This window comes from Schistocerca cancellata, chromosome 5 (assembly GCF_023864275.1).
Source record: "Schistocerca cancellata isolate TAMUIC-IGC-003103 chromosome 5, iqSchCanc2.1, whole genome shotgun sequence".
Lineage (NCBI taxonomy): Eukaryota > Metazoa > Arthropoda > Insecta > Orthoptera > Acrididae > Schistocerca > Schistocerca cancellata.
In genome coordinates this window covers 28,720,095-28,737,394 of record NC_064630.1, presented here as the reverse complement: position 1 = coordinate 28,737,394, position 17,300 = coordinate 28,720,095, and the positions used below count along the sequence as shown (strand labels likewise).

At 41.6% G+C, this 17,300-nt stretch overlaps 1 protein-coding gene and 2 non-coding genes across 4 annotated transcripts in view; all 3 read left to right on the top strand.

The window, feature by feature from the left end:
• The first annotated feature begins 10,313 nt into the window (after window positions 1-10,313).
• Window positions 10,314-10,386, top strand: Trnak-uuu (transfer RNA lysine (anticodon UUU)). The gene has a single exon. It is a non-coding gene; the product is annotated as a tRNA-Lys (tRNA).
• Window positions 10,387-10,552: 166 nt separating this feature from the next.
• On the top strand, window positions 10,553-10,625 carry Trnar-acg (transfer RNA arginine (anticodon ACG)). Its single transcript has one exon. It is a non-coding gene; the product is annotated as a tRNA-Arg (tRNA).
• Window positions 10,626-10,709: 84 nt separating this feature from the next.
• Window positions 10,710-17,300, top strand: part of LOC126187676 (uncharacterized) — a 165,415-nt gene continuing 158,824 nt past the window's right edge. The window contains exons 1-4 of one of the 2 annotated variants that reach the window (XM_049928910.1): window positions 11,121-11,281; window positions 11,370-11,471; window positions 15,067-15,150; window positions 15,246-15,353. In XM_049928910.1, the coding sequence (XP_049784867.1) occupies window positions 15,305-15,353 (49 nt within the window). In that variant the 5' untranslated portion in view covers window positions 11,121-11,281; window positions 11,370-11,471; window positions 15,067-15,150; window positions 15,246-15,304. Of the gene's footprint in view, window positions 10,860-11,120; window positions 11,282-11,369; window positions 11,472-15,066; window positions 15,151-15,245; window positions 15,354-17,300 lie in introns of those variants that run through there. The other variant, XM_049928909.1, reaches the window with a different exon arrangement.

Here is a 17,300-nt window from a genome sequence, read left to right as displayed (position 1 = left end):
GTCGCAGGTTCGAATCCTATCTCAGGCATAGATGTATGTGATGTCCTTAGGTTAGTCAGGTTTAAGTAGTTCTAAGTCTAGGGGACTGATGACCTCAGATGTCAAGTCCCATAGTGCTTAGAACCGTTTCAACCTTATATGCGCGATTTTCGATTTGTATATTTAGTGCCGTAACTGACGGAATGTCACGTTTGATTGATTTATCTTTTGCTTCAATTCACCATGCTAGGAAGGAGAAACTGGCAATAGTCGGCGAGAGAGTCTGATCACAAAATGAACAAACAAATACACTCCTGGAAACGGAAAAAAGAACACATTGACACCGGTGTGTCAGACCCACCATACTTGCTCCGGACGCTGCGAGAGGGCTGTACAAGCAATGATCACACGCACGGCACAGCGGACACACCAGGAACCGCGGTGTTGGCCGTCGAATGGCGCTAGCTGCGCAGCATTTGTGCACCGCCGCCGTCAGTGTCAGCCAGTTTGCCGTGGCATACGGAGCTCCATCGCAGTCTTTAACACTGGTAGCATGCCGCGACAGCGTGGACGTGAACCGTAAGTGCAGTTGACGGACTTTGAGCGAGGGCGTATAGTGGGCATGCGGGAGGCCGGGTGGACGTACCGCCGAATTGCTCAACACGTGGGGCGTGAGGTTTCCACAGTACATCGATGTTGTCGCCAGTGGTCGGCGGAAGGTGCACGTGCCCGTCGACCTGGGACCGGACCGCAGCGACGCACGGATGCACGCCAAGACCGTAGGATTCTACGCAGTGCCGTAGGGGACCGCACCGCCACTTCCCAGCAAATTAGGGACACTGTTGCTCCTGGGGTATCGGCGATGACCATTCGCAACCGTCTCCATGAAGCTGGGCTACGGTCCCGCACACCGTTAGGCCGTCTTCCGCTCACGCCCCAACATCGTGCAGCCCGCCTCCAGTGGTGTCGCGACAGGCGTGAATGGAGGGACGAATGGAGACGTGTCGTCTTCAGCGATGAGAGTCGCTTCTGCCTTGGTGCCAATGATGGTCGTATGCGTGTTTGGCGCCGTGCAGGTGAGCGCCACAATCAGGACTGCATACGACCGAGGCACACAGGGCCAACACCCGGCATCATGGTGTGGGGAGCGATCTCCTACACTGGCCGAACACCACTGGTGATCGTCGAGGGGACACTGAATAGTGCACGGTACATCCAAACCGTCATCGAACCCATCGTTCTACCATTCCTAGACCGGCAAGGGAACTTGCTGTTCCAACAGGACAATGCACGTCCGCTTGTATCACGTGCCACCCAACGTGCTCTAGAAGGTGTAAGTCAACTACCCTGGCCAGCAAGATCTCCGGATCTGTCCCCCATTGAGCATGTTTGGGACTGGATGAAGCGTCGTCTCACGCGGTCTGCACGTCCAGCACGAACGCTGGTCCAACTGAGGCGCCAGGTGGAAATGGCATGGCAAGCCGTTCCACAGGACTACATCCAGCATCTCTACGATCGTCTCCATGGGAGAATAGCAGCCTGCATTGGTGCGAAAGGTGGATATACACTGTACCAGTGCCGACATTGTGCATGCTCTGTTGCCTGTGTCTATGTGCCTGTGGTTCTGTCAGTGTGATCATGTGATGTATCTGACCCCAGGAATGTGTCAATAAAGTTTCCCCTTCCTGGGACAATGAATTCACGGTGTTCTTATTTCAATTTCCAGGAGTGTAGTTTAATTCTTGCTTCTGACTAGACGAAACTGCCTCCTACATTACTCGGTTACTTGAGCGAATTCCTTCATTGTCGACAGCAGCTTTTCGAAATAAGCCATTTCCGTTATCATGTAGTTCCGAAATTCCTGCGGATCTTCGGGCCTCAGTTCCTTCATTAATAGGGAATATATGCCACTGCCTTCCTCCCTTCTCTCCAGCCAGGGTTGAACCCAACTATGTCTAGCATTTCGTCGTCGGTGTCGTGCCGTAATCTTAAGCGTTGCGGACACTGCCTGGGTAATACACTCCTGGAAATGGAAAAAAGAACACATTGACACCGGTGTGTCAGACCCACCATACTTGCTCCGGACACTGCGAGAGGGCTGTACAAGCAATGATCACACGCACGGCACAGCGGACACACCAGGAACCGCGGTGTTGGCCGTCGAATGGCGCTAGCTGCGCAGCATTTGTGCACCGCCGCCGTCAGTGTCAGCCAGTTTGCCGTGGCATACGGAGCTCCATCGCAGTCTTTAACACTGGTAGCATGCCGCGACAGCGTGGACGTGAACCGTATGTGCAGTTGACGGACTTTGAGCGAGGGCGTATAGTGGGCATGCGGGAGGCCGGGTGGACGTACCGCCGAATTGCTCAACACGTGGGGCGTGAGGTCTCCACAGTACATCGATGTTGTCGCCAGTGGTCGGCGGAAGGTGCACGTGCCCGTCGACCTGGGACCGGACCGCAGCGACGCACGGATGCACGCCAAGACCGTAGGATCCTACGCAGTGCCGTAGGGGACCGCACCGCCACTTCCCAGCAAATTAGGGACACTGTTGCTCCTGGGGTATCGGCGAGGACCATTCGCAACCGTCTCCATGAAGCTGGGCTACGGTCCCGCACACCGTCAGGCCGTCTTCTGCTCACGCCCCAACATCGTGCAGCCCGCCTCCAGTGGTGTCGCGACAGGCGTGAATGGAGGGACGAATGGAGACGTGTCGTCTTCAGCGATGAGAGTCGTTTCTGCCTTGGTGCCAATGATGGTCGTATGCGTGTTTGGCGCCGTGCAGGTGAGCGCCACAATCAGGACTGCATACGACCGAGGCACACAGGGCCAACACCCGGCATCATGGTGTGGGGAGCGATCTCCTACACTGGCCGTACACCACTGGTGATCGTCGAGGGGACACTGAATAGTGCACGGTACATCCAAACCGTCATCGAAGCCATCGTTCTACCATTCCTAGACCGGCAAGGGAACTTGCTGTTCCAACAGGACAATGCACGTCCGCATGTATCCCGTGCCACCCAACGTGCTCTAGAAGGTGTAAGTCAACTACCCTGGCCAGCAAGATCGCCGGATCTGTCCCCCATTGAGCATGTTTGGGACTGGATGAAGCGTCGTCTCACGTGGTCTGCACGTCCAGCACGAACGCTGGTCCAACTGAGGCGCCAGGTGGAAATGGCATGGCAAGCCGTTCCACAGGACTACATCCAGCATCTCTACGATCGTCTCCATGGGAGAATAGCAGCCTGCATTGCTGCGAAAGGTGGATATACACTGTACTAGTGCCGACATTGTGCATGCTCTGTTGCCTGTGTCTATGTGCCTGTGGTTCTGTCAGTGTGATCATGTGATGTATCTGACCCCAGGAATGTGTCAATAAAGTTTCCCCTTCCTGGGACAATGAATTCACGGTGTTCTTATTTCAATTTCCAGGAGTGTAGTTCAAAAAACGAACTGCATCCTCCATGTGCAAGCGTAAATTTAGATAGATTTATTCTTGGTTTACCAAGTTTCTTAATAAATAATGAAGAGTTCATCCCGTAAATCATCAGAGTAATAAGATAATTTCGTATGAGTTACAGAAGAGGACAACAGTTGTTTAATAAGTAATAATAACAAAAATAGAACAATTAGTTAATAAACAGGAACCTTGAGCTCTCGGATATTGTTAGTCTGAATGAACAACTTTACAAGCAATCAGTCCGCTGCGCGCTGTATTACCGGTATTCCTTGTCAGGACCATGTCGCGTGCATCGTGTATTTCATCGGACTACGGTTACCACTCTGCAGTTCCGAACATGTACGCTTGGGGCACTGCTGCGTAGGCGTACACACTTAGCGGCCCCTAGACGGTCAATAATATTGCACAATATTTATGTACAATATTATTGGCCGTGTAGGGGGCACTTCAGGTGCAAGGGCCTTAGATGACATTGCTGGTGGGATAGAGTGTAGTTGGTCAGACAAAGCCGAGCGCTCAACTAGCAAAATCAGTGTTCGGCGACCCTATAAGGCTACACACTTAAGATTGTTGGTCGGTCGTCCGATAAATTTTTCAGTATCTGTGAGTTACTTCAGCGCCACTCACTGATATCAGTTACTTTATGTACCGGTAATTGAAGGTAAGAGGTCACAACCAGCAAGGGTGCCAACAGACACATTAGAAGGAAGAAAACTTTCGACTTACCTTACCTACAGGGGCGACCCCACGCTTGTTTTAATCTTTGCAGAATGTTAGTTGTACAGACCAGTGTATATCAATAAGAGGCCAGTAGGGCGGAATAATCGGAAGTCTACACATCTTAGGCATTTTGCTTCATACTTTTCACAATGGCAAAAGAAAGTTTTAGAACCTTATTAGGTTTTTCTGAACAAACGAGATGTTTCTACAAATGGAAGGAGGTATACAAGAAAAGGCAATATTCAGTGCGGCAATATCGCATTGAAGAGACGATGTAATGGTCTTTCATGTTGGCATCCCTGAGCGAACGAAGACAAAATGGTGTACACTAGTGATGGGCTAAACTGCGATTTTCCGATATCAGTGATTTCTGTGAATGCTACTTTTGAGTATCTGTGATACTTAACTGTGATTTGTCGCAGTTAAGAGTCGCAGTTAAGGAACATAGGTCGTGTATCCCTCCGCCACTGCTATTTCTGCGATTTCTGCTACTTCCGCGATTTCTGCTACTTCTGCGATTTCTGTGACTTCTGCTACTTCTGCGATTTCTGCTACTTCTGCGATTTCTGTGACTTCTGCTACTTCTGCGATTTCTTTGATTCCTGCGATTTCTGCGACTTACCACCGTATGAGAAAGTTACATCTGTCAACACAGAAAATTGCATCTCAACAAACCTGTCTTTGGCAAGTATGTTTTACGTTTTTTCTTCCGTTGGCTTTAATTTTGTATTAAAGAAAAAACTGTGAAAATATTAATAGTGTAATTAATATGTAAGTAGCCGTACAGTACCGTAATAGTTCGTATTTAGAAAATGAATTGTAACATATTGTTATGTTCACAGGTACCTGAACTACATTCCAGTCACTCAGTAAAGTGATAACTCAAAATATCATTGTCAACAGATCTGAAGAAATTGCCACTGCGTCTTTAGACCGTTTTCGTCAGACAAGAGGTTAGTTTCTAAGCGTTTCGATGGACTTAATTACTTCAGTGTGATCGTTCTTGCAAATGTGATATTCATTATAGCAAATATTAGCAATCTACTCTGTCAATTATATTGCTAGTAATTAATGACAGCAAAAATTGTTTAATAATCCTTGTGTTTTTGCAGACACAGTTCTGACTCTGATTACTGGTTGCTGTACGTATCTATCCACATCAAGGCTGTTTTTGAGAGAGACTCGTGAAGATTCAAGACAGTTCTTAGAGGATTTGCAGTTTAAAAGTGAAATAATTGTGAAATAAGTGTGTGAATGATTAAACTGTGTTTTATTGAAGTTGTTGTGCGATTTTAAAGGAATAATAAATGTCAAATACAGTGAGTGAATAATAAAAATCTCATTTTCCACATGTTTAAGCCGCCCTATACCCATAATTTTCCGCCACTTACTTATTGGTAAACACTTGTTGGAGAGTGACATGCCGCCCCCCCCCCCCCCTTTCTCCACAATCGTGGTGTGACACTGACCTGTAACATATCCCGAAGTCTACAATATGCATTTTGAGGCTGTTGATATGAAAGTGGGAAGTACAGATCTTCCAGTTACATCAGGAATAGCTTAAGTGCATTACTTGAAAGTAACACAGGAAAAGCTTACTTATGTAGGTGGTAGTAGTGTCGGCAAAAAGTTCTTGTGTGTGAAGTTGCCATGTAGAACACCAGGTGTAAAACTTTTCTCCCGAGTCTTGAACTGTGTCGGAACAAAAGTGAGGTATTCATATGACTGTTTTCATTTCTCTACACTTATACAGATGTCCGAGTTCTGCTGTGTTAACACTACAAAGTCCTGTAGGCATGTGGAGTATTAACCAAAACTGTCATATTGGGAGCAGAATCAAACACATTTGTTACGTTACTGGATATTTTCAGGAGAAAAAGGCAATGTTGTTTCTTATTAATATAATACATTCAGAGTCACAGCAGTATTTGACCAACCATAACTGATGCTGAATGTGCATGTCGTCATATAATATGAAGGGCTTATTTCAATAGTGGTACAAGTCCATTACCTCCACTTTTCTGTCTATAATGCGTCTGAAATTAGTGATCCAAACAAACATAAATAAAGGTTCATCTCTAGCAAGAAGCCATATGCTTGAATATTTCTGGTATCTCAAATGCAGATTTGTCAGCGCTCATTTAACTTTACGACTCTGTATCTCAAAATGAACAAAAATGGACTTGTACCACTATTGAAATAAGCCCTTCATATGCACACACAGCACATCGTTCTCGTGAGGCACAAGGCTCTCATAACGAAGTACGTACGTCGGTCAACAGATGACACTAGGAAAAGTATGTTAACTGCGCTTTTTAGTTGCTACTTGTGACTCTTACTTGCGATTTGTCACAGAAATCGCAGTTTGACTCGGTAGCGAATAGCGTAGTATGAACTTTGCTCAACAGATGGCAGTGCTAACTGCGCTTTTTAGTTGCTACTTGCGACTCTTAGTTGCGACTTGTCACGGAAATCGCAGTTAGACTTGATACCGCATAGCAGAGATGGACGTAGTACGAACTTTGGCCAAAAGATGGCACTGTTAACCGCGCTTTCTAGTTGCTACTTGCGACTCTTAGTTGCGATTTGTCACGGAAATCGCAGTTAGACCCGATACCGTACCGCAGAGATGGACGTAGTACGAACTTTGGCCAACAGATGGCACTGTTAACCGCGCTTTCTAGTTGCTACTTGCGACTCTTAGTTGCGATTTGTCACGGAAATCGCAGTTAGACCCGATACCATATCGAAGAGATGGACGTAGTACGAACTTTGGCCAACAGATGCCACTGTTAACCGCGCTTTTTAGTTGCTACTTGCGACTCTTAGTTGCGATTTGTCACTGAAATCGCAGAAAGCAGTGCTAAATTCGAGCAATAGATGGCTCACGTCTTTGAATATGAAATACTACTTGCGACTGCTAACTGTGACTGAAATCGCAGTTAGATTCTGTAAAGTTGCTACTGTGATATCTGTGACTTCTCAGTCACTGTGATTTCTAACAGATACGCGATTTCCTGCCCACCACTAGTGTACACTGTACAGAGCTATTATGTGAATGTGTGTTGGAATTGTTGCTACTTCTTTTGTAGTAAAAGTACATGGAGGATCTGCGATGAGATATGCACTTCAAGATACATTTTATACTAATGCTTGAAGTAATTACATGGAGTTTTCGTGTAAATGTGTGTTCCAAGTCCATTATATTAATTGTTGGCGCTGAATTAGGAAGGTAACAACTGTGAGTATGGAATTAAAAACATATTGTGTAACAACTTTTTCTGTGTTGCTTGGAGTGGCTTTTCTGGAATTATACTATCATAGAACAATAAAAATTGGTAATTTCTGTAGGAACCCTTGTTAATCACAGACTATCCTTAATAATTGCGACTCTAGGAAGGTCGTTCTTGGGCATTATCGTATCTTACCATGAACTAAAAATTCTAAGTAAATTCATTTCCCAGTTCTGTATGCGAAGGGTTATTTGTCTTGGTTGTATTTGGTTATTTATTTTGTAATTCAGTTGGGCATGTTCGCCAGTATTATCATCTTATAGAATGCGTCACACACCGGTACACAAGGAAGATAATAAAATCGCCAGAACTATTTATCATATGATGACGGTGAAAAAATCGACAGAGTGAAAGTACGGTAAAATAGTAACATGTAATATGGTGTGACATTTTAGTTATTCAAGTTTTAATGGCGACGTGTGAAGACGAAACAGGCGACTGGACTAAACCTATAGTGCAAAGGGAGAAGGTATGTTTTAATATTGGGCAAGGAAAGGTATTTTCATTCCGCCAGTCGCTAGAACAATGGGAAAATCTATCAGAGTGAAGCCCTCCTACCCTTAGGACAGATAAACATAAACAACGCTTGGACTTTCTGGGGCTGTATGAAGGTTTACTGCAGAAATGAGAAGTCAAGCAAGCACACAGTAAAAAAGTATTGTATACATAGCTGACTTCATTCCCTTTGCAGAAGGGTGGATTATTTTTATTTATTTATTTTTTTCTACGTAAGAACAACATGTACGAAAAACGAGGTATGCGAAATCTCAACCCTAGAACAGTGAAGGGGAGAAAATGTTAAGTTACTAAACCATAGTAAATTTTACTATTCCATATTCTTAAGTATAGTTATAAGGTCTCCATTGGTACGTCATATACAAAATAAGTACACAACGCCCTGTTTTTCACCCGCTACTAACAATACGGTTCTAGATTGTGGGGAGCTGCGAATTGTACGATAGGCCTACCATCAGCAATCATAGATTTTGCGAGGGTTTAGTAACCTATAAAAACAGATTAATGTCGAACGAGATTGGCCGTAGATTTATGTAGAAGCAGAGTACCAGCAACATCCAGTAAAATAGTAGACGATCGATAACCTGCCTGCATCGGCCGTCCGAAGACTCACCGTTTCTTTTGTACCGTATGTGACCATTTTCATTTCTGTTGCGACATACCGGTACTTTAAACTTTACATTTTTGTTGTTGTTAAAACACATTACGTGTTTTGTTCTGTGACATTGTTTATTTCAGTGTCGTTATCGATCAGCGAAGGAAACAATATACCCTAAATGTTTCATTTCTTTTCTCCATTCGTCGTATAAGCAATGGCCTGTAGTTCCCAGCATGATGCCCAAGTTTGGTTTCTGGGTATGTTATGTCAACTCTTGTTAGGTGGGTACCACTTTCTTGAATGTTAATTTACGCGGCATATGGTTTGTGTTCCCAGCCTAATATCGAGTCAAACGGTAACGCCTATACAGAAGAAAAACCATGTCATTTGAAATGAAAAGTTTGGAACATAAAGAAAAAAATTTTTTCCTAGTGTAGTCATTACAATGTTTTACAAAGATTAGTCAGTGAAAAGGTACGGTATTATTATAGTTTTTAAATTCTTTATTTTTCTGGCCAGTGTCCGTAATTACTTTGCAGTTGTTAAAAGTACCTTGTTTAATCGTCTTCCTGCATACTGGTTACCATTGTTTCTTCGTCACACTCCCAAATGGTCATTGGTTCGACGCCTTAATTTTTATGCAGTTAATGTTCAGCTTTAGATCGATGTTGTTGCTGTTGGCGGTACTGGCCTAAGACTACATAATGCCAATTCATTCAAAGATTACTAGTACACTTTAGAGAAGGGATGTTAGTTTTTGTACTAGTTACGATGAACAAGCTTTACGTCCCGTTTGGCCCACACAGATCTCACCGTCCATGGAATGTTAAAACCTCACTCAGCCCTCAAAATTCCTTCGGTTACCATTGTCAGTTTGGAGAAACAAGAAGCGAATGTTCCCCCGAATTATTTTTGACGCGATTATTTTACGTTGTAGAGGCAATACACACGTTTTTATTCATTTTCATTAACTGCAAGGCCCCTGAAATGTCAAATAAAAATGTCATTCAGACCACGAAAGCATATGCTGGTAAATGAATTCGGCAAATCGTATGCGCCATATAATTTACTTGCTGTAACATGAGCCTGCCAATGGCGTATTGCATTGAGGAAAGATACTGGGCTATATGGTACTGGCAGGCCCTCGTACTGCTGAATCGCAAAAAAATGGCAACACACATTCAGCCGTGTGCGTAGCAATATTCCCATGAAAGGTAACATTTCCCGAAATCGCCTAATATTTGCCGCAATAGATCCGTTGAAGAAAGATACTGCCGATTCCCTTCCGCTGTCCGTGCCTGTTCTCCGTCTCGTAATGAGCTCGTCGTCGGCAGGATGATGAACCTTAATCTCCTTTGTCACCAAAAATTTGCACTCATAAATCAAAACCAGTGGCAAGAAAACTGCATTGAACTGTATCACGGGTTGCAACAATTACATGACATTTCATTTGCTGGTAAAGCAAACTGAAAATACTTGAACGCATAGAAACACAAGTTCTCAGTCAGTAGTCAGTCCCGTCGACTAAGTACACACATCGTTTCTCAACACAGTTCGCCGAGATCTCAGTGTCGTCGTCTATAAACTTTAACTAAATCTGTTTGAAACAGTTCAACTGTTTTACTGTAACGTTATAACGATTTCAACCATTTAAACAGAATGAAACTGTGTACAAGATGACACAGGCCTAAATATTATAGGAATATATAGATGTAATCAGTACGAGAGTACGGAAACTTCATCAGCCCGGATAGCTCAGTCGGTAGAGCATTAGGCTTTTAACCTAAGGGTCCAGGGTTCGAGTCCCTGTTCGGGCGTTATTTTTGTCTAGGTGCAGCAATGCTCTCTGTAAGCACTAAATCGGACAGTAGTATGACAACTGTAGATTGTAAATGTATGATATATAGATATTTTGTTTAATAGCCCATGTATAGCGTATGCGAGAGTGACCATTAGGTTTCAAATTGTAGAGCTAGAGCGTAGGGCCCTGTGGCGCAATGGATAACGCGTCTGACTACGGATCAGAAGATTCCAGGTTCGAATCCTGGCAGGGTCGTACATTTTTATTTTAACGGGTTACTCGAAACGATGTGGATCAGTCAGATTGTACTATTCTATGCTTGAGTATTTTGGTGTTTTCATGTAGCATCTGTTGTTTCCAAAATTCCTGAAACCGTATGGCGCGCTGTAGTCAGTAGTCATTCAATATGGCTGCGTGGTGTTACTCGAAGCTGATGCTGTAGCCACAGAATCACCAATTAAACCGTCAGGACCCTCCTACATGGACCGTGTAAGAAGCCAATGCTGCTAAAGCATCTTATAATTTTTTACAGTTGCCAACTTTCTTCGCCGTTGTGTGATGATGTTTTCACTCGGTATTTCGTAGCCTAGAGCAGATACTGACAGTATTCGACGAGAGGAGCTGAATACATATAGTGATCGTCGTCCGTGTTAGTTGTTGCCATATCGACAGGTTTGTCCAGGTGAAAGAAAACAGATAGCAAAAAAAACCAACAACCTAACAAAAATACAATATTGCGGTGTCAGCACGTCGAAGATGTCAACAGAAAAACAGTCCACATGGAAAACGTGACGTTTCAGAGAATACCGATCAGAATGAGATATGTTCATGTGTTTGCATGTGTACTAAAGAGAATGCAGTAGCTTTTATCGGAGTGAAGTTTTGCAAAATTAGAAGCACCTATCCCTAGCGTAAGGAATAATATGTAATGCCGGCTTCACCTTTTACCGTTACAAAGCAACGTTGTGCTTAATAGTAAACATATCTATTGATTCACAGATAGCTCTGTTTGTGTGGGAGATTCGGTTTTAAGATTTACGGGGCTGACTAAATACGTGCCACCACCTGCTGTAAAGAAAGCCGCGTGTACTTTATTAGCTGGTAAAGCATCCCTTCTTATTATTCTTGAAAGTAAGCAGTTATTGGTGCATTTTCGAACGTTGTGCTTATTGAAAATTTGCGAACATAAGTAATTTTAATTGCATTTCGGAGGAGTTTGAAGAGAGAGAGAGAGAATTCTGCCTCTGTATGAATTGCTCACATTTGTGTACTACTTTTAAAACAGATTAGTGTTTAATGTTCGCAATAGCTTACTTCTGTGTTATTGTCATCATAAATATGACTGTCAGATACATTGATATAAACAGATAACATATTTAGGCAACAGAAAATTGTGTGATGTAGTTATTATTTCAGAATGAATAAGTGCAGTTATACCTAGAGAGTAAATAAGACTGATGCTGATTTTTATAGATTTATGATTTAGAACTCTGTTCCAGTTGTGAAAATTAATTCACTAACTTTCTTTTATTATCAACAATTTAGCAGTTCCAGAAAAATTTTCTTATTACATATAACTATACAGTGTCTTTTTCTGTGCGATTTGAGAACATCTGGAGATATATATATGTTGTGTTTGGGAAGGAAACACTGTTAAGTTTTAAAAAAATATGTTTCCAGATTCTTGCTTTTCTTCTTGGCTTAGGAGCGAGTAGTACTCGGTGCCATATATCTTCAGTAGTTTTGGCATAAAGTTAAGATTACAGGTCGCTCTTTGATACTGAATTTGGCATTGAAAACATTTGTTGTGAGAATTTATTATTTTCTGTTCAAGAATATTTCACATTATAATTTACACCAATTTTAGGAATGGTTACTTAAAGTTCAGGGCAATAGTGTAGCTGCATGGTACAAAATGTGTTTCTCAAAGTCATATTGTCACTATAAATATAGCCAATATTACCTTACATGCTGTAGTATATTACCTCCCTTTATTATGTGAGCTACATACCACCTTTTACACTTTACGGTTATAAACATTCTTCTAGGGAATAGAAGGAAGTGCCAGAAATGAAACTTTTTCTGTTTGTTTTCAAATTTTATTTTACCCTCCATTGTATGTTTTATTTCACTGGGTTAAGTGATCAGATATTTTGGTTATAGCTCTGCACACACATTTTTGCACTAAATATAGCCTTAATGTGGCATAATGAATGTTATTTTTTCTTCTTATATTGTAATTATATACTATTGAACTGCAGAAGACTATTTACAAGAATGTTCATGAGGGAATAAATATACTTGTGGACCAGTAGTCACAATGTCCGACTCCTACAAGGCTATCATGGGCAAGCACTTCATATTATCCTTACAGCAAATAGCAGTGATTAGATGGTTCTACACTTACTAAGTTGTTACATGGTTATTTGAATCGACTTAATCAATTGTTGCATACAACATTTCCATACAATAAAAGTAACAGTGTAACTGTATCTTTGTCAGTCTAATTCAAGGAAAAGTGGAGCACAGTAATAAATTTGAGCACATCACACATGTGATATTTCCTCCACCACAAAGTCTATGTAGCTATATTTTATTTGTGTAAGGTGCAGTCAAATGAAAATTAGCCAGACGTAAAATGCATAAGAAACTGTTTATTATTTCATAAGTAATTGCAGCAACTGAAGTGAGGTGGTGAATGCCTTCATGGAAGAATGTTTGCAGTTGCCACAAAACCACATTAGTATATAGCTGTGCATCCCTTCATCCGCTGCAAATTGACGACTTTGAATGTCTTTTTTCAGTGTTCCAGAAATGTGGAGATTGCATGGGGAGGGGTCAGATTTGTATCGAGGTCGTGTAAGGGCTTCCAAGCTAAACTCTACGGCATAGTTGAAACAACCTTGGCAATTTCGGGGGTGGGGGGGGGGGGCATTTTGTTGGCAGGTGTTTCAGCATCGCTGTAGAAGTTTCATTGGGAAGCCGTTACATATGCTCCATACAGTCCCAGACTCTTCCCAGGTACTTGCCATATTTTTGAAGCCCTGAGGAAAGACATTTGTGGCCTTGGATTCCCTTCATTTGAAGAAGTGATAGACTAGTTACAGTCATGGTTTCATAGGCAACCAAAAACATTTCCAGATGAAGGTATTGTCTGGCTTGTCTCACAGTGGGTTAAATGTATTAACAGTTATGGTGGTTACTTTTAAAATAATATATAGTTTACTTACTTGTATGGTGAGACAGTATTGATTGTAAAATTATTTTTATTGCGAATAGTGTGTTTCACCATGTTAAGGGTTCAGTTTTTTTCTAAAAGGAAAGCAAAAGCACTAGCACTAGTGCCTTCTGTTGACGTACCACCCTACTAGTACAGAAAACATGTTTTTCGTCTGCACTGTAGTTTCGATGTGGCCATTTATTAGACTTTTCACTCACTTGCTCTCCAGGTTCATTCTCTAAGTGACACTCCATGCTGTACTTCACCCATTGATTCTTACTATTTTTAGGTACTTTTCTTAACTTTGTCTGTGTCCCTGCCTCCCCTTTACATTTGCCTTCATACATTAACCCTGGTTTTTATCCTTTTAAATTTATAAATTTAGTTTTGTTCCACTGTATCTAGCTCGAAAGTTACAATTGTTCTGACTAACCGCCCTACCAGCCTGTGATATACATTCTTTTGATAACCTTTCATGAGTGTTAATTTGTTTTTGTATATTTTCTAAATTTAGCACAGCTTACACTGATGCCCCTTAATTTGTTATTTTAGATAATTACACACTTGATTTTTGTTTTCTTTTAGAAAAACCCAAAACACATTATTTGTAATAAAAACAACTTTGCAGCTGAGACTGTCTCATTATATAAGTGTGAAAACTGGTTGCTGTACTAATATGCCCATCATGGAATGGAATAAGATTACGTACTTTTTCCCATCTTTCTTGTTTTCATTTAACTGCTCCTTAAATGATTTAAAATATTCTGAACATTAACATGTGGATGAAAAATGTGTGTAATATGTCATGTGTCATCTGTGGACTCAGTGTACAGAAGATTCAATGAATAATTTTTCCTTTCCTCCTGTTTCTTCTCTATGTTGTCTGAATTTTTCGTAGATTACTTCATGGAAATCATACATTGATGCATTAAGGTCATAGTATGGACCAGCCCCACTCCACCCATCCAAACTCCCCCCCCCCCCCCCCCCCCCAAATTCTATGCTCATTTAATGTGACATTACATTTAAATCATCACACACAAATACAAATATAATTGCATTGTCATAACTCTGGAGACAGGGAGGGATTGCGTGTATCAGTATTGGATGGAGCCTTGAATGAGGGAAATTAATATTAGGAAAGATGAGGAACGTTACGCAGTTTTCTGTCTTTTGAATTTGCATATGTGTACTAATCATTCATCTCTAGATGAGTGGTTGCCTATCCTCTTTTGTTTCTTCTTTGTACTTGAAATTGCACTATTGTAAATATTAATGAAATTTATTTGTCAGTATAATCATAAAACCACATCTTGTAGAGAAAATTATGGTGTAAAGATTTGATGTAAGTTAATATGGGTGTGTGTAATATTATTCTTGTAATTTCTAACAGGATCCAAATAATCTCAGACATTTAAAACAAAATAAGTTACATGGCTTTTCTTTTTTAATAAACATTTACATCTCTTTTTACAGATGCCTTATGGTAAAGGTGCTGAGATCTGTAAACAGTTTATGCAAAACATTTTGAATTCTTCATCAGGATAACTCATGACAAAGGTTAGTTTGTACTATTGTGCTGTTACAAAGCAAAATATTGCTGAATGTTGACACTCATGTCATATTATATATGGTGAATTGCTTACTATTTGCAGGCAGTTGCCGTGTCTGCTGGGCCTTACATCTGTAGGCTGACACATTGTTTGAGTAAGAGATGGATCTGGCAAGAAGTGCTCCACCACAAACTGGAAGAACACAACAGGGTAATGGTTTCTACCTTTGCTAAATATTCAGTTTTGGCTTCCATAATCAATAGGTCTAAAATACATTTTATATGGATGAAAGAGCACTTACAGCCTGCCAAAGCTAATGACTCATGTGGTGAATGATGTTAACTGAGTATGACAGATTCTTACTTGGTTGTTGGTAGTGAATGAGAATGCTCATTTTTAATTTTCTGTGGTTCATAAATAAAATTAACAGGTATTTTGTTCTATGAGGTTACAATTTGAATATATTGTCACAGTTTTTAGCAAAATTGGAAATAAAAAAATACAATTAGGTCATAGTAATGATGAAAATACAGCTCGAGCCACACTGTACATCGATCTATTTTGGCAATCGTATTACCATGTTGAGTTTCATTGGCTGTGCCAGCTCGCAAGCACACTGGCACATTTGAATTTAACCAAGGCCTCTACCTGCTACAGGTTGGTCTTGTCACCCCATTTTTATTTAATTATTGATTTTTCCCCCAACTAACAAGTACGAAAATCAGATAACTAGATACGCAAAAGTTATTCTGGCTCTCACCATGTAATGTAATGAATTCATATCTTCTGCCAAAAGAAGTCAATAGATTCAGTAATTCTCCTTAGCTACTATATACTATCATCCGATTGGCTATGACAATTTTCAGCAAATTGTTGACATTGGCACACAATCCTAGAGCAATCGACACAGCAATTCCACTTTAGCCTTTTATGTAGGCTGTATTTACTTTTATATCTTCCGAACTGTGTACAGGTTGTTTCCAGAGGAAATGGACCTAAGTTTAGAGTGATAATATGGACTGTGGCTTGTGATCCAAAGTGCATTGTGCTCAATTGCCTAATGACTTTTATGTCAATTTTTTGAGAACAACAGTTATTTTTGCTGCATGGCTATTGAAGAACAATTTTCATGCATTTCATTTGTGAAGTTGGTTGGTTGGTTGGTTGGTTGGTTGTTTTGGGGAAGGAGACCAGACATCGAGGTCATCGGTCTCATCGGATTAGGGAAGGATAGGGAAGGAAGTCGGCCGTGCCCTTTGAAAGGAACCATTCCGGCATTTGCCTGAAGCGATTTAGGGAAATCATGGAAAACCTAAATCAGGATGGCCGGACGCGGGATTGAACCGTCGTCCTCTCGAATGCGTCATTTGTGAAGTGATAAAGCACCTGATGTCAAGCAAGTCAGCAGGAGTTAGTGATATATGAGGATACTTCAAAAAGTAAGTTACACATTATTATAGCACACCAAATAACTTTTATTGAAAGCTGCTCTACACATCAAAGTGACACAGATATGCGACATTATTTTTTGTCATAGTCGTAAAGTCTCTGGAAGCAGTGGTTGGAACATTTAACCAATCATTCAATTCCTTGGCTGTAGAAATCCACTTCTTGGTCACAGAGCAGCGTCACTCATGGGTGTGCAGCATTGGTCAAATTGTTGACACCAGTTCTCTATGGCTGGACATGACATTGCATTTGGTCCATATACTACCTGAATTTCATAGTGAATCTCTGTGCAATTTAGCTGTTTGTCCTGCATACTTCAGCTTTGGAGTACACTTTCAATTGCCTTGCCATTTCATTCACTCCCAGAGATGCAGTTGGTATCCGCACTGCGGCAGAACTGTGTGTAAGGGAACACATGCTCTATTCTGACAATGCACCACTGTTGTGCAGTAGTCTTAGCGTGGGATGACATGCATAACTTGCTTTGTGAAGTCCCTATGTATCTTGTAGTACATACATCAAAAAACGTTTTGCATCACCCCGGTTCCCAGAACTCCTGAAGATAATCATTGACTGTGGATATTGTATCACAGACACAGTCCCCACTAAACCCGCCCAAAGATGTAAACAACCATGCATGAGCAGCACCTTTTGGTTGCCCCCCCCCCCCCCCCCCAATCTAACAGCCAATCGGTTCCAGTCATTCCA